This window comes from Mobula birostris, chromosome 8, assembly GCF_030028105.1.
Source record: "Mobula birostris isolate sMobBir1 chromosome 8, sMobBir1.hap1, whole genome shotgun sequence".
NCBI lineage: Eukaryota > Metazoa > Chordata > Chondrichthyes > Myliobatiformes > Myliobatidae > Mobula > Mobula birostris.
The window spans coordinates 79,014,935-79,040,518 of NC_092377.1; the positions used below are offsets into that span (position 1 = coordinate 79,014,935).

At 40.6% G+C, this 25,584-nt stretch overlaps 1 protein-coding gene across 14 annotated transcripts in view; it reads right to left on the bottom strand.

Annotated features, from left to right (window-relative positions):
* plcb4a (phospholipase C, beta 4a) overlaps positions 1-25,584 on the bottom strand; it is a 568,665-nt gene that overhangs the window by 196,276 nt on the left and 346,805 nt on the right. For all 14 annotated transcript variants that reach the window (XM_072265513.1, XM_072265516.1, XM_072265515.1 and 11 more), the window contains 7 exons: positions 22,724-22,804; positions 21,466-21,525; positions 19,839-19,982; positions 14,477-14,556; positions 11,873-11,926; positions 4,943-5,024; positions 1,278-1,378 (listed from right to left, as the gene is read on the bottom strand). In XM_072265513.1, the coding sequence (XP_072121614.1) occupies positions 1,278-1,378; positions 4,943-5,024; positions 11,873-11,926; positions 14,477-14,556; positions 19,839-19,982; positions 21,466-21,525; positions 22,724-22,804 (602 nt within the window). The remainder of the gene's footprint in view (positions 1-1,277; positions 1,379-4,942; positions 5,025-11,872; positions 11,927-14,476; positions 14,557-19,838; positions 19,983-21,465; positions 21,526-22,723; positions 22,805-25,584) is intronic.

Here is a 25,584-nt window from a genome sequence, read left to right on the forward strand (position 1 = left end):
TTAATTATGACCTTCTCTCGTTGAACTTAAAACATAGACCATAATGTCTGTGTAAACTGCACCTCTGTCTGCACATAGTCTATATCCCACCATTCCCTGCCTCCTCAAGTGTCTGTCTAAATGCTGGTTAAATGTTGCTATCGTAGCTACTTCCACTAACTTTCCTGGCAATGCATTTCAGGCACCCATCACTCCCAAGAGGACTATTATTGGAAACCAGACCCAGTGAAAACAACCTCCCATCAACAGAACTAACACTTGGAGAAATCAGTAACGAAGATGAATGAAGCTATGTCATGTCCAGAAAAGACAGCTGATGTTGGAAGCAGAAAACTGTGAAAAGGACTAACACTGCAGAGGACAACGTCAAAAGCCAAGTCAAAAAGGAATTCCCCTGTATCACCAGCAGGTCAGGGTTGATAGATTGTGAGTAGTTACAGCTGCCTCTGAAGATCTTGTCCCTCTTTCATATGATTACCCTTGTCCCTTCTGTTCTCAATAGAGATATAAGACATTTAGTTCTGTTCCCTTTGGTGAGGAATACGAAGGGTTTCCGAAAACACGCTTTTGATGTGCCTTTCAGCTGGCATAATGTGGATTTCTTTATTATTTTGAGGATCTTTTTATATAACTTCCAATAAAAGTGTCTACATCCTTTCTCTTACCAGTTTACATTTACTTTTTGATATAGGACCATTCTGAGATGTTGCAAGTATTTACCAAATGAATTAAGTTAACGTTTTACCTGAATGGATGGGTTAGATAAAAAAAATTTAATTCAGGAGCTGCAAAAAATATTCCAGGTGCTCTCCACACTACACTGATTATTAAAGTTAAATTATATGAATGGTGGTTACATTTTCAATTACACTAGTGCTTTAGTATCACAAGTACTGTTACAAAGGGAATAATTGAGTCAACAATGTCATATGTCATTCTCATTTTAGTGAAGGGATATTTCACAAACAGCATAAATTAGATAAACATTAGAAACTAAATGCTGCACTCTGCCATGAAAAGCGATGGGGAGAAATTTGCCTTTAGTTGCTGATGCTAAACATCTGCAGAGTAATCAAACTTGCAGATGCAAATGCAGCAGGTAGCCAATGCTCTTACAAGTGCTCATTCAGCAGCAGTGACCAAAGACAGATTTGCAACTCCAGTGAATTCTGGACTTCCATAAATGCTGCTCTTTATTTCTACTTCTGCATTAACGATCTGCCTATAGCTTCAGCTAGCTGCTAATTACTGCTCATTCTTAACAGTTTCAAACTTACAGTTTCTTGTACAGCTCTTCAATGTCAGTGCGAGGACATATCTTTTGAGTTAGTGCATAAAACTTATCAAAGGTGAAAACAGCAGGTTCAATTTCGTCATTCTGTAAGAGTGAGAGAGTGTCCTTAGCATTTAATTGATAATTTATTAGTTTATTACAATTATTCATAACATGCTTAGGTAAAATCAATATAAAACTGACATCTTATATATTTTCTTACTAACATACAATAAAAACAGTATCATGATCTGAATTAAAATTATTCATGAGATTGCAGTGAGATCTGGATCCCCACTTGTTTCAATTATAAAAGGCTTGAATTGCATAGGGAATGAGAAATTAGTATCAGAAAGGTATTGTTTATTGCTCTGGGAATTGAATACAAGGATAGTGAGGCAATGATTCAGTTAGAAAGAGCACTGGTGAGATGACAATTGGAGACCTGCATTCAGTTTTGGCTGCCTTGCTTAAAGACAAGTGCCATACTATTGGAAAGAATTCAGAGAAGGTTTGTTAGACTAACTGCTGGAGTTGTCAGGTTGTCTTATCAGAAAGAGTTAGATATGCTGGGCCTGTATAGAGAGAAGACCTAACCGAAACATGAAATTCTAAGGTGAATGTGGAGAAGATGTTTCTTTTAGTGGAAAGTCTCCAATTGGCAATCACAGCTTAAAAATAAGAGATCACCCAATTAAAGCAGAATAAGGTGAAATCTTTTCTGACGGTGACAAGCCATTGAGCTCACTACTACAAAAGATAATGAAAGATAAATTTCTATATTTTTAAGGTAAAGGTCAAAGTATGTATACTATATACAACCCTGTATATCATCTCCTTACAGGCAGCCATAAAACAAAGAAACCTAATAGAACCCATTCAAAAACAGATGGTCAAACACCCAATGTGTAAAAAAAAGAACAAATCATGCAAACAAATAGCATTCAGAACTAAAGTTTAGAAAAGTGAGTTCACAGCCATGAAGCTAGTCATCACTGCAGGCAGTCCAAAAGCCTGTTGGTTGCAAATCGCAGCTTCCGTTCAGAGTAGAGACAAGTAAATCTCGCTTAACAGCAAGTTGAACATTGGCCCGTCCCTCGCCTCTGGCCCCAACACCCTGACCTTTTCAATTTGGCCCACTGCCTGGCTCATTTCTCGCTCTCGGACCCATCCCTGCCACTTCGATAGCTCTTGGGCCTGGGGCCCACTGCCTTGATTCGTCCTGTATCTGCACTTTCCAATATAGCCTGGTGCATAAATCAGTCAAACAATGGCTCATTCTTTGCTCTTGGGATCGGGCCCTGCCACCTCGACTCTGCCTCATCTCAGCTCACTTTGGATCTGCCATTTTGAGTCGGCTCCAAGTCTGCTCCAGCAATGGCCAAACGTTGGCCTCTTGTCTCGCTCTCGGTGTTTTGCTTCCCACAGATGTGGCCTTACCTGCTGAGTATTTCCAGCAAGTGCTGTTCTTATTTGGAAATTTGTTGCTTTGGTTGCAAAGAGATCAGCCCTGATCTTCTGAAAAGGCAGACTTAATTGGCAACATACTTACACACACATGGATTAGGACTAAGAGTAGGCCCCCTTGCTCTGAATTCATATGAGTTTATGCATGTGATCTATTAACTTGCCAGGGTTTTCCTAGTTATTCACCATGACTGCTTGTATTTAGGCTGGAAACCAAACCTGCAGTGCACAAATGTGAGAAAACTGCTACTGAGCTACAGATCATTCCATCTGAGTGATCTGAACAGTTCCATCAGAACTGTTCCCACAACCTATCGACTCACTTTCAAGGACTCTTCATTCTCATGTTCTTGATACTTATTGCTTTTTAATTTTTTTTCCTTTTGTATTTTCACAGCTCATTGTCCTTTGCACTTTGGTTGTTTGTCTGCCATGTTGGTTGCTATCTTTCATTGATTCTATTGAGTTTCTTGGATCTACTGTGTATACCAGTAAAAAAGAATCTCAGGGTTGTATATGGTAACATACATGCATTTTGACAATAAACTTTACTATGAACTTTGAACATACTGCATAGGATATTAACCCAGAATATAGAATGTATACTTGTCTTTTATTGGTTGAGCTCTGCACCTTTGGATTTAAACCTTCAATCCAAAAAAGCGTGCTGATGTCAGAAATGAATGCCACCTTTGCTGAATATTATCAATGCAGCTCATTATTTTTCCTATTCAGCTTGATTCTACAAATAATAATAATTTGCATTTACTCTGTGACTTCAAAGCAGGCATAAAATATAAAATTCTAGAGTTTTAGAGAAACATATTTAAAAGTCATAATTGAAAGAATGACACAAAACATTGTAAAAGGGATCAGTTTCGAAGTTGTAAAATACAGAGGCAAGAGATAAGACTTCCAGAGCATAAAATGGGAAGGGATTAGTGGAAGGGAAGTGTTGGTTGGGGTTGGAGTGGGGGGGGGGGGGGTAGGATTTGAACGAGCAGCGTCCAACAGTGAGGGAAAGGAAGATTGCAGCTTTGGAGATGGTTACACAGGGAGGAAGTGATAAGGACATGGAGTTACAATGCAGCTGTCAGAGAAATTTTAACAGGGTTCTCTATCACTCCATTTTGTCAGTGACTTATGGCCACGGGAACTGGAGGACACTGGGATGATTAGTCAGGGAACTGCTTGCAAACCGAACTACAGATCTGTGTTTCTTCATTCACTGCTCATTGTGCCTGGACTTGGATTTAATCAGTTAGCTGTATTATTACTAAGTGAAGCACAGAGCAAGTGACAGTTAATTGCCTAGCTCCACCTGATGATCTGCACACCTGCATAAAATAATAATTTGTTGCGTTATCCTATATTCGCCTCTGACTACACACGACTAATGTCTTTCTGCTTTAGAGAACTGGGCAGAACCCACTTTTTCTCTGTTTTGCTGCCTGACTGATTCAGAACCATTCAAAATCTACAGATGGTGCACCTGATCTCCCGTCTGAAAGGTGGAATCAGCATTTAGCAAAGGTCGAGCAAAAACATCCTGAATTATGGAGCCATATGCACAAGGTAAACATCCCAAACTTTCCGCCATGAATGGCTGGTGTATGTAATGAGACCTCATTCATGGGGTTGCCACCCTTGATGGTAAAGCGCTCAAAAAGAATTATTGTACTCAGTTTTAAAATTAATCTCGACTACTTTAAGGTATTTTAAATAAATTTATCATTTATTAATTAATTTTGAAAATTATTTTGTTTTAATTATTTGAATCTCTTTTAGTATTTTAAAGAGCTTGATCATTTCTGTACAATGTGTGACTTGGTAAAAGTTCAGACAGGAAGTGCGGTCAGTGACTCAAATCAGTATGATCTGGTTCATTAACACTGATGGCCAAGCACTTGAATCAATCTTTACGTTTATCTTGGATGAAAGAACTTCTTGGAGGTAATTCATAAGTTCAGGACCTTGGCAGCTGAAGCTATTGTTATGAATGGTTGAGCACTGAGAAAGTACAAGAGAATAGAAGTGTAGGTATATACCTAGATATCGTAGATCTGAGAAGATTAAAGGAAATGAGAGAAGGATTGAAGCAGATGACAGTGCCAACCTACTGGCTATTCTAACTAATTATTTTTTCATACTATTTCATTAAATTTGAAAGGCCAAAGGCATTTCAAGAATTCAAATTCTTACCTTGCCACTGGGAAGACCAAGTTCTTTCAATACTTGAAATATCACCTTCTCTGTCTTGCCTGATGCAAAAGTTCTGGTAATACTGGGAAATAAAACAATCAAATACTCAGGGATTTAAACACTTTGGAATTTTAGGATAACTTCCTCACACTAACTTAATTTTGATTGTTCCAATTTTATCGACACTGTCATAATGACTTACATAGAACATAGAAGAGTACAGCACAGGAACAAGCCTTTTGGCCCAAATCTGTGCTGAACATACCACCGAATTTAATAAAACCATTTCTGCCTACACGTGATCCATATCCTTCTATTCTCTGCACATTCAAGTGTCTATCTAAATGCCTCCTAAACACCACTATCGTACCTGTTTCTAACACTTCCCCGGCAGTGTGTTCCAGACACCTGCCACTCTTTAAAAAAACTTGTCCCATACATCTACTTTAACCACAACATTGAGCCATGGAACCCCAAAGTCTGGCACCAAGAAATATCTTCTTCTCTTGAAATTGAGTTCATTGCAAGCCGTGCCCACATGTATTTATGGCCTATTTGTATTGTGTATCTTTCAGCTTTACAAATTTCTGTGACTGTAAATCAGGCTTATGATGCAAAAGGTAATTTGCCCTCATATTATGCACTTTACATTGTGTCTTCTGGTTGCTACATCTAAACTTAAAAGCCACTTGGAATTGATAAGGGAGCAGTTCCTAAGCGCATCCATTAATAAGTGAGTTAAAATTAGTGTCAGCCTGCCATTTTGGCTTAAATATTTGTCAATATGATACAAGTGATTTGACAGCCAGCATAATCTAGCCAATAAAGTCTACTTTGTGAGATGTAGACATTGCTGGCATGGGGGGGCATTTAACATCCATCTATAAATATCCTTTAGGTACTTCAGAGGACAGATAAGAGTCAAACACATAAGTAAGTACGGAAACACATAAAAGCCAAGCCAGATAGGATGACACATTTCTTCTCTTGAAGAGCATCAGTGAATCAGACAGGTTTTTGCAAAAAAACAAATAGCTATGTGGTTAACTATTACTGATCTAATTTTATAATTCCTGATTCATTTCATTACTTAAACTTAAGTTAATTATAGTGGAATTGGTCATTCATCTACATTAATCCCTTGTACTTATGCATCTACATCAATAATCCAGGTTCTATAGTGTCTAGTTTCTCAACCACTGTGCAAATTAATCTGCTTGGTTAGTGAAGTACATCATCTGACAACAAAGGATAGCAGTAACCACCACTTCTGTTTAACATGATAGCTTTTATCTACCCTATTCATTGTTAAGCAACTCTTATCCCCAAGAATAACAAAATTGCTGACATCTACTGTCATTTGCTCGAGTGTTCCTGAATAATTATCAGTAAAAATTTACACATCTAGAAAGTTGCCCATTGCTAATACTAAATGTGCTATGAGTTTCAGGGGTTTTAAAAATGGGAAGCCTTGATTAGTCGGGTTTTCTGTCAGTGAGGGTAACAACGGTCTACAGAATTTTGCCAGCAAAATATTCCTACAGATTTTGATTGAAGTGTTAAAAAGATATTAAATTAGCCAATTTTGAACATGATGCCATATTAAGTATCAGCATAACTTAACTGGCACCATTCTGGTTTCTGAATTGGAAAGTCCTGAATAAACTGAATCAGTCATAGAACAATACTGCAAACAAAGGCTCTTCAGCCCAACAAGTCCATGCCGACCACAGTGCCCATCCAGCTAGTCCCAATTTCCTGCTTTCAGCCCATATCCCACTAAGCCCAGCACCTCCATGTACTTAACGAAGTGTTTCCGAAAGAATACTTTTGTAACTGCCTCAACCATTTCCTCCAGTGGCCTGTTCCATCCTCTGTGTGAAAAAGCTGCTCCTTAGGTCTCTTTTAAATCTTTCCCCCTCTCACTCTAAATTTCTGACCCCTAGTTTTGGACTCCTCTACTCTGGAGCAAAGACTATTTTAAACATTAGTGTAACCTTCCCACTCATTCTCCTATGTTCCAAGGAATAATGATCTAGCTTGGCCAAAGTTTCCCTAAAGCTCGGGCTCTCTAATTCTGCCAACATATTTGCATCTTTTTCCTGCACTCTTTCCACTTTAATCACATCATTCCTATAATAGGGTCACACATCACCTCACAGTTATCAGTACTGAAATCCATTTGCCAATCCTTGGTTCACATTTCTGACTGGTCAAGTTTTAAACTAATCAGGCAATTTGGCAATCGACAAGTGACATTAACATGAATTTCGGTTTAAGAAGAACATCAATAGAGTAAATGGTCAATGGGTTAGAGCAGGGAGCTGAGGCTTTGGCTCAAGAGGTTTCAGTTAGAAGAGGCAGAGGCTAGGTTTAGGTTTCTGTCAAGCTTCTCTTTCTTCCTTTCTTTATTATTGTCCAGGTAGCGCAGTGCTAATAGATCCCAGGACTGTAGTTTGCTCCCCTTGCAAGATATGGGAAGTCTAGAAGACCTTCAGTGTCCCTAATAGCTACATCTGCAAAAACTGCAAATGGCTGCAGCTCCTTACAGACTGTGTGACTGTTAGGAACTGGATGACCTATGGCTCATTCAGGAGAATGAGGAGTTGACATATCAAAGCTACAGGGAAGCAGTCACACTTAGGTTGCAGGAGGCAGGTAGCTGGGATTCTGTCTGGAGAGGGAAAGGGCACAGGTAGAAGGTGCAGAGTACCCCAGTGGCTATTTCCCTCAATAACAAGTATACTCACTTTGATACTGTTGTGTGAGGGAGGGTGGGAAGTTACCAAGGGAAAGTCACAGGAATGAGGTCAACGGCACCGAGTCAGGCTCTATAACTCAGAAGGGAAGCAGGGAGAAGAGGAAAGTAGTGGCGATAGTGAATTCAAAAGTTAGCGGAATAGGTTAGGAGAACATGTGAATGCAAATGAGACTCACAGATGGTATGTTGCCTCCAAGGTGCTAGGGTCAGGGATGTCTCAAATTGGGTTCACACCATTCTTAAGGGGTAGGGTGAGCAGCCAGATGTCAATGTACATATTAGTACCAGTGATATAGCTAGGAAAAGGGATGAGGTTCTGAACAGTGAATGTAGGAAACTAGGAAGCAAACTAAAAAGCAGGGCCTCAAAGGTATTAATCTCTGGATTGCCGCCTATGCCACACGCCAGTGAGGGTAAGAATAGGATGATATTGCAGATGAATGTGTGGTTAAGGAACTGGTGTAGAGTTCAGGGTTTCAGACCCGAGTATCATTGGGATCTCTTCTGGGCAAGGTATGACCTACAGAAAGGGTTCAGGTTACCCCAACGACCTTGAAGGCTAAGCTTGCGAGAGCTGTTGGGAGGGTTTAAACTAAGTTGGCAGGAGGAGGAGGAGGGAACCAGAGTGATAGGTCAAATGATGTAAGTTAAAGCACTGGCACAACACTGTGGGTTGTAGAATCTGTATTGTTCTATACTGTTCTGTATTCTAGAGCCACAATGATCCCCAACTGCCATTTCAGTTACCTCTCGTGCTTCATTCCCCAAAAGTAGGTACTGCACTCTCCCGTGTATAGCCTTCTATATACACTGCCTATAAAAAGTATTCACCCCACCCCCCCTTGGAAGTTTTCATGTTTTACAACACTGAATCACAGTGGATTTAATTTGGCTTTTTTGACACTAATCAACAGAAAAAGACTCTCTCATATCAAAGTGAAAACAGATCTCTACAAAGTGATCTAAGTTAATTACAAATATAAAACACAAAATAATTGATTTCATAAGTATTCACATCACCCCCCCCCCACCTTCAATATGACACAACAAATCATCACTGGTGCAGCCAATTGGTTTTAGAAGTCACATAATTAGTTAAATGGAGATCTGTTTTTGGAGCCCTGTGTGCAATCAAAGTGTTTCAATTGATTGTAGTAAAAATACACCTGTGTCTGGAAGGTCCATCTGTGGTGAGAGGGTATCCCGGTAAGAAGTACACCACAAAGACAAAAGAACACTCCAAGCAACTCCACAAAAAGGTTATTGAAAAGCACAAGTCAGGGGATGGAAACAAGGAAATTTCCAAGTCACTGAATATTCCTTGGAGTACAGTTAAGTCAATCATCAAGAAATGGAAAAAATATGGTACAGCTGTAAATCTGCCTAAAGCAGGCTGTCCTCAAAGACTGAGTGACCGTGCAAGAAGGGGACTAGAGAGGGAGGCCACCAAGAAACCTGTGACAACTCTGGAGGAGTTACAGGCTTCAGTGGCTGAGATGGGAGAGACTGTGCATACAACAACTGTTGCCTGGGTGTTTCACCAGTTGCAGCTTTATGGGACAGAGACAAAGGAAAAGCCACTGTTGAAAAAAAGCTCAAATGAAATCTCAGCTAGAGTTTATCAGAAGGCATGTGGGAGACTCTGAAGTCAGCTGGAAGAAGGTTCTATGGTCTGATGAAAGCAAAATTGAGCTATTTGGCCATTACACTAAACGCCATGCTTGGCATAAACCTAACACCATACATCATCAAAAACACACCATCCCTGCCGTGAAGCATGGTGGTGGCTGCTTCATGCTGTGGGGATGCTTCACTGCAGCAAGCCCTGGAAGGCTTTGAAGATAGAGGGTAAAATGAATGCAGCATAATATAGGGAACTCCTGGAGAAAAATCTGATGCAGTCTGCATGAGAACTGTGACTTGGGAAAAGATCTGTTTTCCAACAAGGCAATTACCCCAAGCATAAAGCCAAAGCTACACGGGAATGCCTTAAAAACAACAAAATTAATGAGCTAGAGTGGCCAAATCAGAGTCCAGACCCTAATCCAATTGAGAATTTGTGGCTGGACCTGAAAAGGGTTGTTCACTCACAATCTCCATGCAATCTGACAGAGCCTGAGCAGTTTTGTAAAGAAGAAAGGGGAAAAATTGCAGTGTCCAGATGTGCAAAGCTGATAGAGACCTACCCAATACAGTAATTGCTGCCAAAGGTGCATCTACTAAAAATTGACTTGAAGGGGGTGAATACTTATGGAATCAATTATTTTCTGTTTTATATTTGTAATTAATTTAGATTACTTTGTTGAGATCTGTTTTTCACTTTGACACAGAAGAGTCTTCTTCTGTTGATCAGTGTCAAAAAAAGCCAAATTAAAGCCACTGTGATTCAGTGTTGTAAAACAATAAAACATGAAAACTTCTGGGGGGGGGGGAATACCTTTTATAGGCACTGTATTGACACAGTAAACTTCTCTGGGCACATTTTACAAATTCCACCCTGTGCAGGCCCTAAACATTGTGGATGGCCCATTCAATAAAAGGAACATTAAAATCTCTCACTATTACAACCTTTTTTGCCAACTATATGTTAAACTTCTCAACACACCTGCTCCTCATGTAGTTTCTGACTTTGGGGAGGGATTACGATACAATTCTACTAGATGATCCTCCCATTCTTGTTTCTAATTTCTATGGCCCCAGTGCTACCCCAAGAATAATCCAAAAAAGTAAGAATACCACACCTTGATCTGTATCTGATGCAGTGTCCTGAACCTAAATGTCAACCTACCCGACAGACTAAATTCTTCCAGTGTTCTATGTTTTCTGCAAAAATGCATAACTGTAGTACAGCGCGATGGGCATCCTACGCTGATAACCTTCGTGTTATTCCTTCCTCAGTCAGCATCACAAACATTAATTATCTGGTCATTATTACATTGCTCTTAGTTTAATAATGGTTCAGTTTTTTTATCACATAACTGCAGTGAGGGGATATCTTTGAGAGGTGATTGATAAGTTCGTGGCCTAAGGTAGAAGGAGTCAATTTTAGAAAATCTAGCACATTTATTTTTCAACATAGTTCCCTCCTACATTCACACACTTAGCCCAGTGGTTGTGGAAGATACGGATGTTGGACCTCCAGAAAGTGTCCACAGCAGGGGTGATTGATAAACTCGTGGTCTAAGGTAGAAGGAGCTGAATTATACAGCTCTCATTATGTGCACATGCAGGTCAACTCTTTGAGTGGTTACGCAGAAAGTATGAAGTTAATAACTCATCTCCTTCTTAGGCTACGAACTTATAAATCACCCCTGATGAGTTATTAACTTCAAGCTTTCTGCATAATCACTCAAGGAGTTGACCTGCATGTGCATGTAACGAGAGCTGTATAACTCATCTCCTTCTACCTTAGGCCACGAACTTAGCAATCACCCCTCGTAAATATAATATTCTTGTAATGTGCACATTAAGATAACATGAGACTGAGAAATGTGCTCCACAAATGCAACACTTTGCATTATTTTGCATCAGACCTGAACACAGAATTTGTATCCCTGATAAAACATACAATTCAGGACTGTAAAAAAAAAAGTGGATGAGATTCTGCCGGGCTTCTCCAGGTTACAGAAGAGACTGCAAGACGCTGGAATCTACAGCAACAAACCACACGCTGGAGGAACACTCAGTGGGTCAAGCAGCAGATAAGGAGGAGGAAAGAATTGTTGACGCCTCAACCCAATTGTCTCGACAGCAGATTGCTTGTTCCCTCAGGTTTGCTGCTGAAATCTCCCGAAGCCCTTGACAAATTAAGAAAATAGGGCTTCTAAGCTTTCCATGACTCTTTCTCCAAAGTCAAAGATCATTACTCGTCACGGGCTTGCAGACTCTTACCACAGACATGTTCCAAGGCCTTTCCAAACAATAAATAGCTGAACTACAATTCAAGTCATTTTGGATGAAGTAAAACAATTGTTTAAAATAAAATAAACTTACAAATGACATGTGCAATGGCCTATCCATTTTAACACAGATATTCAATTTTCCCACACGCTTGATCTATTTTCTCTTTGTATTCTTGAATTAGCACTGTTTCAGTGCTTGCTTCCAAAACACCATAAATATTGTTTATGTGATAGAGTAATAGTACACATTTATTAAACACTTCTCACCTCCTTACTGGAATTTTTCCATTTACATTAGTCAGAAATGATAACCTCATCCAGCTGAAAGAGAAAAAGAAATCATTCATATTATTACTTATTAAAAATCAGTGAGAAAGCAGGACTGAAGCAGCGGGGTTGCTAATGCAGCCACTCATGTGGCTTTAAGTAAGCATCTAATAAAATATGCAGGGTAATAAACTCATGCAAAATCCTATATGTAGCACCATGACCATTCGGAAGGGCTGCAGGATATTCTCAAGGGGGAGGGGGAGTAGCCAGAGGTTGTGGTGCATATTGGCAACAATGACACAGGCAGAAAAGGGAAGTGGCCCTACGCAGTGAGTATTTAGAGTTAGGAAAGAGGGTGAGGAGAAGGACCTCCAAGGTTGTAATCTCCGGATTTCTCCCTGTGCTGCAAGCTAGTGCAGGTAGGAGTGAGTGCCTGCAGAGGTGATGCAGGGGACAGGGTTTCAAGTTCTTCGATCATTGGAACCTTTTCTGGGGAAGAGGTGATCTGTACAAGAGGGACAGGCTACACCTGAACTGGAGGGAAACTAATATCCTGGCCGGAAGGTTTGCTGATGCTTCTAGAGAGAGTTTAAACTAGTTTTGCAGGGGGCTGGGAACTGGAGCCCTAAGTCAGTAAGAGAACAAGCGGACCAGAAGGTAAGTGTCAGGAAAAGTATCGAAAGCCAAAATCAAAGTAACAGGTAAGATGCGTCTGATCATTTGAAGTGTGTATATTTTAATGCCCTGACTGGTATCTTTGTGTCCTCTCTAACCACATGTTGGAGTTAGCTGAATCTGCAGTCTCTCGCAAAGTTCTGAGGGTTGGTGAGCGGCTAATGTTCAACCTCTATTTAAGAAAGGAACAAGGGAAAATCCTGAGAACTATAGATCAGTGAGTCTCATGTCAGTTGTAGGGAGATTGCTGGGGAAAATTCTTAAGGATAGGGTATATGAGCATTTGGAAACCCTCATCCTAATTAGGGAGAGACAGCATGGGTTTGTGCATGGCAGGTCGTGCCATAGCAACTCAATTAAGGTTTTTGACAAGGAGATGAGAGAGATTGATGAGGTTAGGGCAGTGGATATTGTCTACGTGGATTTTACTAAGGCATTTGACAAATGTCCCTCATGGGAGGCTAATCCAGAAGATTAAGATGTATGAGTTCTGTGGCAAACTGGTTGTTTGGATTCAGGATTGGCTTGAGCATAGAAAACAGAGGGTAGTGGTTGAAGGGAGTTATTCAAGCTGGAGGTCTGTAATTAGTGGAGTTCCACAGTGATCTGTGCTGGGACTTTGGCTGTCTGTAATGACCTGGGTGAAAACGTAGTTGGGTGGGTTAATAAATTTGCTGATGATATTGAGATCGGTAGAGTTGTGGATAGTGTAGAAAACTGGCAAAAAGTACAGCATGATATAGACCAGTTGCAGATATGGGCTGAGGAATGGCAGATGGAGTTTAACCCAGATAAATGTGAGGTGTTGCACCTCGGTAGGGCAAATGCAAGAAGACAGTACACTGTTAAGAGCAAGATCCTTAACAGTGTTTCTGAGCAGACATATCTTGGAATCTAAGCTCATAGCTCTTTGAAAGTAGTCACATAAATCAATAAGGTGGTTAAGAAGGCTTATGGAATGCTTGCTTTATTAGTCGAGGCATTGAGTTCCAAAGTCAGGAGGTTATTTCACAACTTTATAAAACTCTGGTTCCGCCACATCTGGGGTATCGCGTACAGTTCTGCTCACCCTGCTATAGGAAGGACGTGGAGGCTTTGAAGAGGGCGCAGAGGAGGTTTACCAGGATGCTGCCTGGTTTGGAGGGCATATGCTATCATGATAGGCTGAATAAACTCAAGTTGTTTTCTGTGGAGCATAAGAGGCTGATGGGGGATCTGATAGAGGTTTACATAATTATAAGCACAGACAGAGTGGACAGGGAGTATGTGCTTCTCAGGATTGAAATGTCTAATACCAGAGGGCATGCATTGAAGGTGAGAGGGCGTAGGTTCAAGAGGAATGTAAGAGGTAAGTTTTTTTCACACAGAGAGCGGTGGGTACCTGGGATGTGCTGCCTGATGTGGTGGTAGAGACAGATACTGTATTAGAGGCTTTTAAGAAACATTTGTATGGGCACATGGATGTAAGGAAGGTGGAAGGATATGGACATGGTGTAGGTAGGATGGATTAGTGCTTGTGTTTTTAATTTGCTTTTTAGTTGCTTCGGCACAACTTTGTGGGCTGAATGGCCTGTTCCTGTGCTGTACTCTTCTATGTTCTATATTCTAAGGGTTCTTCAACTGCTTGTACGGAAACACTAATGCTGTTGTGTTAAATTCCTGTGCAGCCTGCTTTGATGAAATCAAAGCAACATCATACAGCTGTGGTTTAACACTGGAGATACTAATTTTGTAACATGTTTCAAATCAGTTCCTCAGTTCAGCTGGTTTCTTTTTATGTCATCTTACCGTGTACAAATACGATTAACAGTTTATATTACTGTTACCAAGCAGAATACAAGTGTGCATGATGAATACAGTAAACCCAATGTAAAGCAATTACATTGGTTATTATGTTACATAAGGAAATGACTTAAATGGCTTAACTGTTTTGTAAGACATGTCATAGGGCAGACATTGTTCGCTTTGAAGTTGTGGACAATGGATCTCAATCCTTCTACCCAATGCTGAAAGATATGAAAGGAAAGTAACTTTCAGTAAATTCATTTAGCAATATTTGATTCCCTTTTTTCTTTGAACCAGCACGTTCAAAGACTGAATTTTATCATGGTACAATTCCAGTTACTATTTAGCAAACATAATGCACAGCAGAGGAATACCTGTTTACCAGACTTCCAGAAATAAAACTGCTTTAGAGTTTTTTTAAGAAGTTTTTTCCTCCCCCCCAGTTACTACTCAGAGTTCTCTGCTGTTCTAAGAAGTATACGTATGCATGGTGGGTGGGGGAGGGGCGGGCGGAATGCAACAGTGAGCTGGGAGCTAAAGGTAACTGGTTCCTTTTTCCTTATGGCCTTGGAGGAGGCCACTTGAACCCACAGGATTTCAAGGATCAACGTTATTTGCATATACACTTACATGTAATAGGAATTCGTGGCAGCAGTACAGTTCAAAGACATGAAATTACTATCAATTACCAAACATAAATAGTGCAATAACGAAGTAACATTCACAGGTTCATCAACTGCTCAGACATCTGATAATGGAGGGGAAGAAATTGCTTCTGAATCAGTGAATGTGGGTCCTCAGGCTTCTCCCCGCTTTCCCCAATGGTATTAACAAGAAGAGAGCGTGCCCCAGACGGTGAGGGTCCGAAGTGATGGATGTCGCTTTCTTGAAGCAACACCTCTTTAGTTGTTCTCAATGGGGGGAGGGTTGCCTCTATGTTGGAGCTGGCTGAGTCTATGGCCTCTTGCGATCTTGCGCATTAGAGCCTCCACACCAGGCTCTGATGCACATTTTTGGGATGTGGGATGAAAAGGAACTCCCAGTATAAATCCTGACAGTCATAAGAAAACATCTAATCTCTATAGTGACAGCATTATTGGTTAGGACTGAACATGAGATGCTGGGATTAGCAGACTGCTGCTCTTCCCAGTATCACTTAAGGAGCCTATTTCTATATTAGTGCATGATGAGTTTTACGTTGGAAGCTAAGACGTTTATCGAGGGATCCTGCAAGGAAGGGTCAACCATAAACAAAGCTCAATTATAAACACCTATATCAGGATGCTGTTCATCGACTATAGCTCAGTGTTTAACATCATCATTCCTATAGTCCTGATCAATAAGCTATGGAACCTGGGCTTTACCTCACATTGCAATTGGATCCTCGACCATAATCTGTACAGATTGGTACTAATGTCTCCTCCTCGCTGACGATCAACACTGGCCTACCTCAGAGATGTGTGCTTAGCCCACTGCTTTACTCTCTCTATACTGTGTGGCAAGGCATAGCTCAAATTTGCTGATGATACAACCATTGTTGGCAGAATCTCAACTCAAGACGAGAGGGCGTACAGGAGTGAGGTAACAATCTTGCACTCAACATCAGTAAGAACAAAGAGCAGATTGTGGACTTCATAAAGGGTAGGACGAGGGAACACGAACAAATCCTCAAAGAGGGATCAGAAGAGAAAGAGTGAGCAATTTCAAGCTCCTGGGTGTCAGGATCTCTGAGGACCTAACCTGATCCCAACATATCAATACAGCTATAAAGCAGGCAAGACAGCGGCTATATTTCATTAGGAGTTTGAGGAGATTTGGTTTGTCACCTAAGACACTTGAAAACTTCAACAGATGTACTGTGGAGAGCATTCTGACAGGTTGCATCACTGTTTGTTATGGGAGGTGGGGGCTACTGCACAGAACCAAAAGAAGCTACAGAAAGCTGTAATATTAGTCAGCTCTATCTTGGGTACGAGCCTCCGTAATATCCAAGACACCTTCAAGGAGTGGTGCCTGAGAAAGGTGGTGTCCATCATTAAAGACCCCCATCACCCAGGACATGCCCTCTTCCCATTGTTACAATCAGAGAAGAGGTACAGAAACCTGAAGGCACACACTCAGCAACTCAGTGATTCAAGAACATCTTCTTCCCCTCTGCCACTTTGATTTCTAGAAGAACATTGAATCTATGAACACTGCCTCATTTTTATTATTTCCGTTTTTGCACTATTTTTAATTTAACTATTCAATATACATAAACATTCTTACTGTAATTGATTTTTTTCCAAATCATATATAGCACTGTACTGTCACTGCTATGTTAACAAATTTCAGTGAAGAAGGACCCTCTTTAATGACAGCTATACCACAATAAAAAGTACAGCCTGAACAATATGGTCAGTTAGGACCAAGTGTATATAAATAATCAGTCCAGGCCTCACCCTGATCTCAGGACTGTCTGCTTGAAATTTGTATGTTCTCCCTATTATCCTGTGGGTTTCAGCTGGTATATAATGTCCTGTATGAGGAAGTGGAGCGATGGGTTAGTAAATTTGCTGATAACACAAAGGTTGGAGGTGTTGTGGATAGTGTGGAGGGCTGTCAGAGGTTACAGCAGGACATCGATAGGGTGCAAAACTGGGCTGAGAAGTGGCAGATGGAGTTCAACCCAGGTAAGTGTGAAGTGGTTCATTTTGGTAGGTCAAATGTGATGGCAGAATATAGTATTAATGGTAAGACTCTTGGCAGTGTGGAGGTTCAGAGGGATCTTGGGTCCAGAGTCCACAGGACACTCAAAGCCGCGGTGCAGGTTGACAATGCATATGGTGCATTGGCCTTCAGCAACCATGGGATTGAATTCAAGAGCCAAGAGATAACATTACAGCTGTATAGGACCCTGGTCAGACCTCACTTGGAGTACTGTGCTCAGTTCTGGTTACCTCACTACAGGAAGGATGTGGAAACTATAGAAAGGGTGCAGAGGAGACTTACAAGGAATTTGCCTGGATTGGGGAGCATGCCTTATGAGAATAGGTTGAGTGAACTCGGCCTTTTCTCCTTGGAGCGACGGAGGATGAGAGGTGACCTGATAGACATGTATAAGATGATGAGAGGCATTGATCGTGTGGATAGTCAGAGGCTGTTTCCCAGGGCTGTAGTGGCTGACATGAGAGGGCACAGTTTTAAGGTGACTGGAAGCAGGTACGGAGGGGATGTCAGAGGTAAGCTTTCTTTACACAGAGTGTTGAGCGCGTGGAATGGGCTGCTGGCGACGGTGGTGGAGGTGGATACGATAGAATCTTTGAAGAGACTCCTGGATAGGTACATGGAGCTTAGAAAAATAGAGGGCTCTGGGTAACTCTACGTAATTTCTGATGTAAGTACATGTTTGGCTCAGCACTGTGGGCCGAAGGGCCTGTACTGTACTGTAGGTTTTCTATGTTTCTATGGTGTTCCGGTTTCATAGCAGACTAACAGGGCCGTTGGACCACTATGTTTTACCAAACTAATTTAGCTAATGACACCTGATCACTTCTGCTTGCACATTGTTCATATCCTTCCATTCTCTGCATATTCATGTGCCTGTCTTCGAGCCTTTTGAGTATCTCTATCATATCTGTCTCCACTACCATCCCTGGTGGCACACTTCAGGCCACCATCATTCTTCGTGTAGAAGGAACTTGTCCCGCACATCTTTGAACTTTACCCCCTTCCCAGCTGAAATGCAACCTCTCCGGTATAGGACATATTCTATGAAACTAGAACAACAGCTGAAACCCACAGGATAATTGGGGGAACATGCAAAAATTCAAGCAGACAGTCCCTGAGGATCAGAGCGATGCCCAGGCCAATGGAGCTACACTGTGTGCCAAAGGGGTACTGGTGGCAGAAGAACTAAGCTGATGGGATTGAAAAAGAAATTGATAGGTATATGATAAAGTATAGGTAAAGTAAATGAGGAAATGGAATTAATAGGATTACTCTGAGAGCTGGAATAGACTTGATTGGCCAAATGGCATCCTTCTATGTCCCATAAAAGTACAGATAGCACGATGATGCAGTGGCTGCCAAGCTCCAGTGACCCAGGTTTAATCCTGACCTTGGCTGCTGTCCCTCTGGAGTTAACCACATGCTTTTCCACAAGGCACTCCTCCCATGTCATGAAGACAGGTTCATAAGGTTAATTGGCTACTGTCAGCTACCCCTACTGTAAGTGGATTACAGGACAATTAGAATGAGAGTAAAAACAGATTGTAAGGTCAGGGAATGGGGCTCTTGGCATTGCTGTGAGTCAGCAGGAGGGCTCAATGTGTTGAAAGGTCACCATTTGTGTAAGAAACTTCGAGGAAAAAGGTACATAAGGAAATTACCATGGTAAAGGTCATCTTTACTGGTTCCAATTAAAAGAAATTGTGATCGTAGATTGAAAGGAACATGGTGTAGGAAGAAATGAGTTTTCTGAGAGAAAAAAAACACAGCCTGAACTAACGGGATCATCATAGCTCGTGATCTGAGGACAGAGGCAAAGGTTGGTATCTGTGAGGTTGAATACTGTGGAGGGAAGTTCTCCAAAAGAATTGAGGACAGTCTTAAATTCAATGGCCTGACAGTCTGCTATAGTTTTGTGTACACTGTCATCTATTCACCTCTCTAAATGTAAAGGCTTTTGTTTTTGACCCAGTGCGGTCAATTTTTTTTTCATTTCAAAATGCCAAGCAGGTTGCCATTAAAGGTAGCATTTGCTACCTTCAGCTTCATGACATTAATCTTATGATGGCTGGGATCTACTTTTCCCTAAGGCCATCCAAGTTCAATGAAATCAAGCAAGTTTACCTCAAATGACTGATTCTTCTGATCCCTGATCAACTTGTGTTTGTGGTTACACCATCAAGAACATGTAGTTTTGTTTGGTCTTTTTAAAATAAAAGTCAAGTCTGTCAGCTATGGGGATCTGCAAAATGGCACCAATTTTTGTTTAGCAGCTCCTCAGAAAACATCAGTAGTATCTGAAACCCAAGTACAAGAAGCATCAAGCCTGTGTCCCTGACAGTGATGAATTTTCTGGGTGCTACTTTGCTCCTTGTAGATATAGAACAGCAAGTTTAATTATGATGGAGATAATCCTTTCAAAATCCTTCAGCGATTTCCCCACTAGTGTTTCAAAACAAGATAATCTGACAAAGCACTTGGAAGGAGGAAAACAGTGAATGCACACTAAAGTGACCAGCAAATAGGTTATCCCAGAAGAGAGCTGGAAAATATGTACGCTAAAAGGTCTCACGTTTAATGGCTGAACAAATTATTTGCAGTATGCTGGTGAAGGTTAGAAATCAGAGAAAATGCAAAATCATACCCCATTCATATACATATTAAATAAAATGTCAAATGTCCCTAAGATAGGGTGCGTTAGTGTCATTTGATTGGAAAATAGCAACATGTTCACTGTGAGAATATAATTCTCAATACTTCCGATTTATTTAAAGAAAGTGTTAATTATGTGTACCTTGGCAGTTTCGGCACTGTCAGCCACCAGATATGTAAAGCTGATGTTTACCAGATCTGAATCGCAGCAGATACAAAAAATCCTTCCGTCCAGTTCGTTCTCTGCTTTTCCAATTGCTTCAAGTGCAGAAAGTAATTTGGGGTCCTTACACAAGATGAAAAAAAAAGCATTTGTTTATTGGATTATTTTGGGCCACGAAAAAGACAGTTGAACATCCAGAAAATAATTACAGCTAATTGAGCTAAAATTATGCTGTAGATGAAGGGGTTTAAATCATCCTTAAATGCCGTAGGCTGACAGGCAATTCTTTTCTTAACCTCTTCAGTTCCTCTTATGTCTTTCTGATTGCTCAACACTAAACAGCTTTTGCATTCTTTTGTTCTTTCAAACATTCTGTGTGGTTATCTGAAGAGAAAAGGTTACTGTGGCAAATCATAAACACAAAAAAATCTGCAGATGCTGGAAATCCAAGCAACACACACAAAGTGCTGGAGGAACTCAGCAGGTCAGGCAGCATCTATGGAAACTAATAAACAGTCGATGTTTTGGGCTGAGACCCTTCATCAGGACTGGAAAGGAAGGGGGAAGACTCTTGCTAGTATAAGAAGGTGGGTGGAGGGGAAGGAGGATGGCTAGAAGGTGATAGGTGAAGCCAGGTGGATAGGAAAGATAAAAAACTGAAGAGGAAAGAATCTGATTGGAGAGGAGAGCAGACCATAGGAGAAAGGGAAGGAGGAGAGGACTCGGGGGAGGTGATAAGGGTGTGAGTAGATGTAAGAGGCAGAGATGTAAGAAGCTTATTTTGGGATAGAAATTCATTCTTTGTTGTATTCATAAGCGCTTAATATAGTAACACATGTGCTTTTAATTCTCCTGAATATTATACAACATTGTGTATTATCTCATCTTTTACCTTGTTGCAATATCCTTGTATCAACCCATAAAACAAATGACTGAGGTGATTTTTTCACATATTAAGCTGTTACATATGTGACTGAAGGGATAAGTAATCTTTTGAAAACAGTTATAATGCAAATGTTTCTTCACTGCTAAAGAAATTACATCTGTGTAGTATCTCTAAAGTGTAAAAAAAAATGCAAGGGGCATTAGGAAATTGGATTGAGAAGATGAATTTTATCCATTTGATATATTTTAAGCAGCAATGGCCACTGAGGTGGTATAGATCGAGGCAGAAGGGAAATAGGACAGGCCAAGTAAAAGGATATTTCAGAAGGACTGCTACAAAAGATTAAAAGATTAGATGGACAGAAAGAGTTTGATATCTCTACCGGATACTGAGTCAAAAGTCGATGATACTACATTGAGAAAGAACGCGACTCCCAGAAAGACAGCTGTTCTGGATGGACCGTATCATGATGTCAGAAAGGAAGACGACATTTTCAGGATCAGTATGACACAGATTCAAAGTAGTTAGAAATATTGTAGACTATGAGGAGATTTGAGAAGCATGACTTTTGCAGAAAAAATAAATGAGCTAAGAAACCTCACATTTACCCTGTCAAGATGCTTGAGACTGACTTCTCCTAATTTAAATTTATTTTCACCCATTCAATCACCTAACTAGTTTAAGTTTTTAAGAGGCAGTATGCACAAAACAAATCCTTACCTTGCGGATAGTCCCATATCGAATACTGTTTACCATTGAACATTCCAGTACTTGTCCTTCCTTAACATCAAAAATATGCACCAAATTTTCAGTACAAGGATTTCCATCATGCACCACACACAATTTAATTACTTATCAGTGAAACTGATCAAAAACATTTTTGGTTCTAATGTTACAACAAACACCATTGAAGTGCAAAATGTCATTTTAAGATAAATTGCCCTCTGCTTCCCCTGGGGAAAAATGGCTGGAGAGGGGTCAGAGCCACACTGGTCCTACACTAATGAGGTGCTCTTTTCGCTAGTAAAACTAAAGTCAAGATGCAATCTTGCCATCTAGACCAGCACTAAAACCCATGCAGTTTGAGGTCCACCATTGTAAAAAGGTGCAACAAATATCAAATCTGAAAAGAAGACAAACCTCCACAAAACGATGGAGGCAGAATGAAGAATGAAAACATTATAATTTGTTATGTAACACTAGTTGGGCCAGAGATAAAGCCATGTGTGCTGATTTAGGTGCCTATCTATAGTAGGGTTTTGAAGCCAGAGCTACCAATATGCAAACTTATTAAGATGAATCCAAGGATGAGAAACAATAGCTAAAGAAAAAAAAGAGATAAATTCCAATAGAGCAGAAAGGGTAAGGCTGGTGAGTTACTGATGGTAGGTCAATTTATGTACTGTAATAGCCACAAGGAGTCAAAGAAATCACGTAACTCTTATTGGAGATTTGAAAGAAAAAATGTCTTAAATATAAACAGAAAATGTTGGCACACCCAACGCTTTAAGCAGCATTGGTGGAAAGAGGAATTTAAATTTCAGGTTGGTGATCTTACATTGGAATCTGAATAGTTAACACTCTGTCCTTCTCCATGGCTACTGTAGTAAAGTGCGATTTATCAGAGCAAATGGAAAACAGATAAACTATCCGAAGCAGAGGAATACAAGGAGAAGTGCTCATTTTTGTATTGCACCAGCAAAGTCCTCTTACCAATAGGTTTCTTGATGAACTTTTTGGACCCCAATTAAAGATACTGTAAAGGACATTTGTCACTCCCCTTTATAAGAAATCATTTGGAAAAACGTTGCAATAAAATGGATTTGTGGGGCATTTAGGTATTTTACGAACATTACCATTAGTTAAGTCATTTTACCAATGAAACTGCAATATTCAAAATAATATTATATATCATCTAAAACATGTTAATTGAGTAACATATATTGTAGGCACAATGTTAAAATATGAAATAAATTACCTTTCCTTCACTTTTCCAGGTAAGAAAGAATCCAAATTCATCCACTTTAACAAGACAGTTAGGTTCCAACAAGGATGGCTCCTGTTAGAAAAACAATCCTCAACAATAATTCAGTAACTACAACTCCTAACAAAAATGTTTACTGAAAAGCACAGATGGCCATGCATCCAGAACAGCTGTCAAGAGTGACTAATAACAGTGGAGGGAAAGAAAGCTAAGTACAAATGGCTTAATTGAAACTGGCTATCAAGTACCCCCAAAATAGCATGGCTGACTGGCAGGAGGCAAAGAGTGGGATTTTAGGGGGCTTTTCTGGTTGGCTGCCAGTGACTAGTGGTGCCCCACAGGGGGGTGCTGATTCTTTTCATGTTATATACGATGACTTGGGTGACAGTATTGATGGTTTTGTGGCCAAGTTTGTGGATGATACGAAGATAAGCGGAGGGGCAAGCAGTGTTCAGAAAGCAGGGAGTCTGCAGAAGGACCTAAACAGATTGGGAAAATGTGCAATGGAGTGGCAGAGGGAATATACTGCAGGGAAGTGTATGGTCATACACCTTGGTAGAAGGAATAAAGGCAAAGATTATTTTCTAAACAGGGAGAAAATTCAAAAATTAGTGGTGCAAAGGGACTTGGGCGTCCTCATGCAGTATTTGTTAAAGGTTAACTTGCAGGCTGAGTTGGTGGTAAGGTGGGTAAATGCAATGTTAGCACTCATTTCAAGGGGGCTACAATACAAGAGCAAGGATGTAATACTGAGGCTTTATAAGGTATTGTTCAGACCGCATTTAGTATTGTGAGCAGTTTTGGGCCCCTTATCTAAGAAAAGATGTGCTGGCATTGGAGAAGGTTCAAAGGAAACTCATGAAAATGATTCTGTGAATGAAAGTGTTAACAAATGAGGAGAGTTTGATGACTCTGGACCTATACTTGCTGAAGTTTAGAAGAATGAGGGGCGATCTCATTGAAACCTATTGAGTATTGAAAGGTCTGGATAGAGTGGATATCCCGAGGATATTTCCATGGTGGGGGGGTCTAGGACCAGAGCGCACAGCCTCAGAACAGGAGGACGTCTATAAGAGCAGAGATGAGATGAGGAGGAATTGCTTTAGCGAAAGGGTAGTGCATCTGTGGAATTCATTGAAACAGGTGGCTGTGGACACCAAATCATTGAGTATATTTAAAGTGGATGTTGATAGGCTCTTAATTAATCAGGACATCAAAGGTTACAGGAAGAAGGCAGGAGAATGAGGTGGAGAGGGGTAGTAAAATAGCTGTGATGGAATGGCAGATTTGATGGGCCAAATGTCCTAATTCTGCTCCTAGGTCTTATGGTCTAAGTCAAACCTAAAGTCAAATATTTACATTTCTACATTTAAATAAATTAGTATGATATGCATATAAATCAGAATGCTATAACAATGGCAAAAGTTCCATCTTTTACCGTCTTTTCAATAGTTCAGAAATTAAATGTCTCCACAAGATACCCTAAGGGGAAACATGAGCCTTTCTCCTATGTGCAAAACAGTGAATGCTTGTAACATAATGCAATCAAGATATATGTAGGATTTTAAAAAACCATTTACGTACTTAAATTCCATACCTTCCATTTGCTTCGAAAGCAGTTAAGTCATTACAGATGTCTTCTAGTACTACATCCAAGTGGTTATAATTGATTATGCACTGGTTTATAAGTGTTGATAGGTTTCAAGACTACAGCCATTACAGTTAATTGGATGCACACTTCAGGGAAGTACCAGTGAATGGGGTTATGACTACTTTATTGGTATCCCAGTTGACCTCGACAAACCAAGTACAGATGCAAGCAAGGGGGATTCAGAGTTGAATGGTTTTCTTCATAAAGAAGCCTTGTTTTATAAGTTCCTACTGTGTGAACATGAGGAAACTGCATCTGGAGCCAATGAATGCTGCTCAGCGGTCTGCCCGATATTTTCAGATTCTTAATCACATGAGATTCGGCAAATACTGGAAATCTGGAGCATCACACACAAAATATTTAAGGAACTCAGCAAGTCAGACAGCGGCTACAGAGAGGAATAAACATTCAATGTTTTAGGCTGAAACTCTTCATCCGGACTGGAAAGAAAGGAAGAGGACAGAAGCCAGAATAAAAACAAGTGGGAGATGGGGAAGGAGTACAAGCTGGCAGGTGATAGTTGAAGTCAGGTGAGGGAGCAGTTGGGTGGGTGTGTTGTGGAGGGGGCATGAACTAAGAAGCTGTGAGCTGATAAGTAGGAGAGAAAGGGCTGAAGAAGGAATCTAATAGCAGAGGACAGTGAACTATGGAAGAAAGTGAAGGAAAACGGAAACCAGAAGGAGGTGATAGGTAGGTGAGGAGAAGGGGTAACCAGAATGAGGAATAGAAAAAGAGAGAAATGAGGAATAGAAAAAGAGAGAAAGAGGGGAGGTGTATTTCCAGAAGTTGGAGTTTACCCAGATGGAATAGGAGATGATGCTCCACCAAACTGACTTTGGCTTCATTGCACAGTAGAAGTGTCCATGGATAGACATAGTGAAATGAGAATGGGAATCAAATTGAAATGGGTAACCACTGGGAGATCCTGCCTTTTGCAGCAGATAGAGGTTGGTGCTCGACAAAGTGGTTCCCTAATCTGCATTAGGTCTCACCCCTGTAGAGGAGGCTGCATTGTGAGCACCAGATACAACAATGACCCTGACAGACTCATAGGTGGAGAGTCGCCTTATGTGGAAGGACTGACTGAGGCCCTGAATGGTGATGAGGGAAGAGGTACAGGGACAGGTCTAGCACTTGTCACGATTGCAAGGATAAGTGCCAGAAGGGGATCAATGGAGGGGTGGGGGAGGGGGGAATGAGTAAA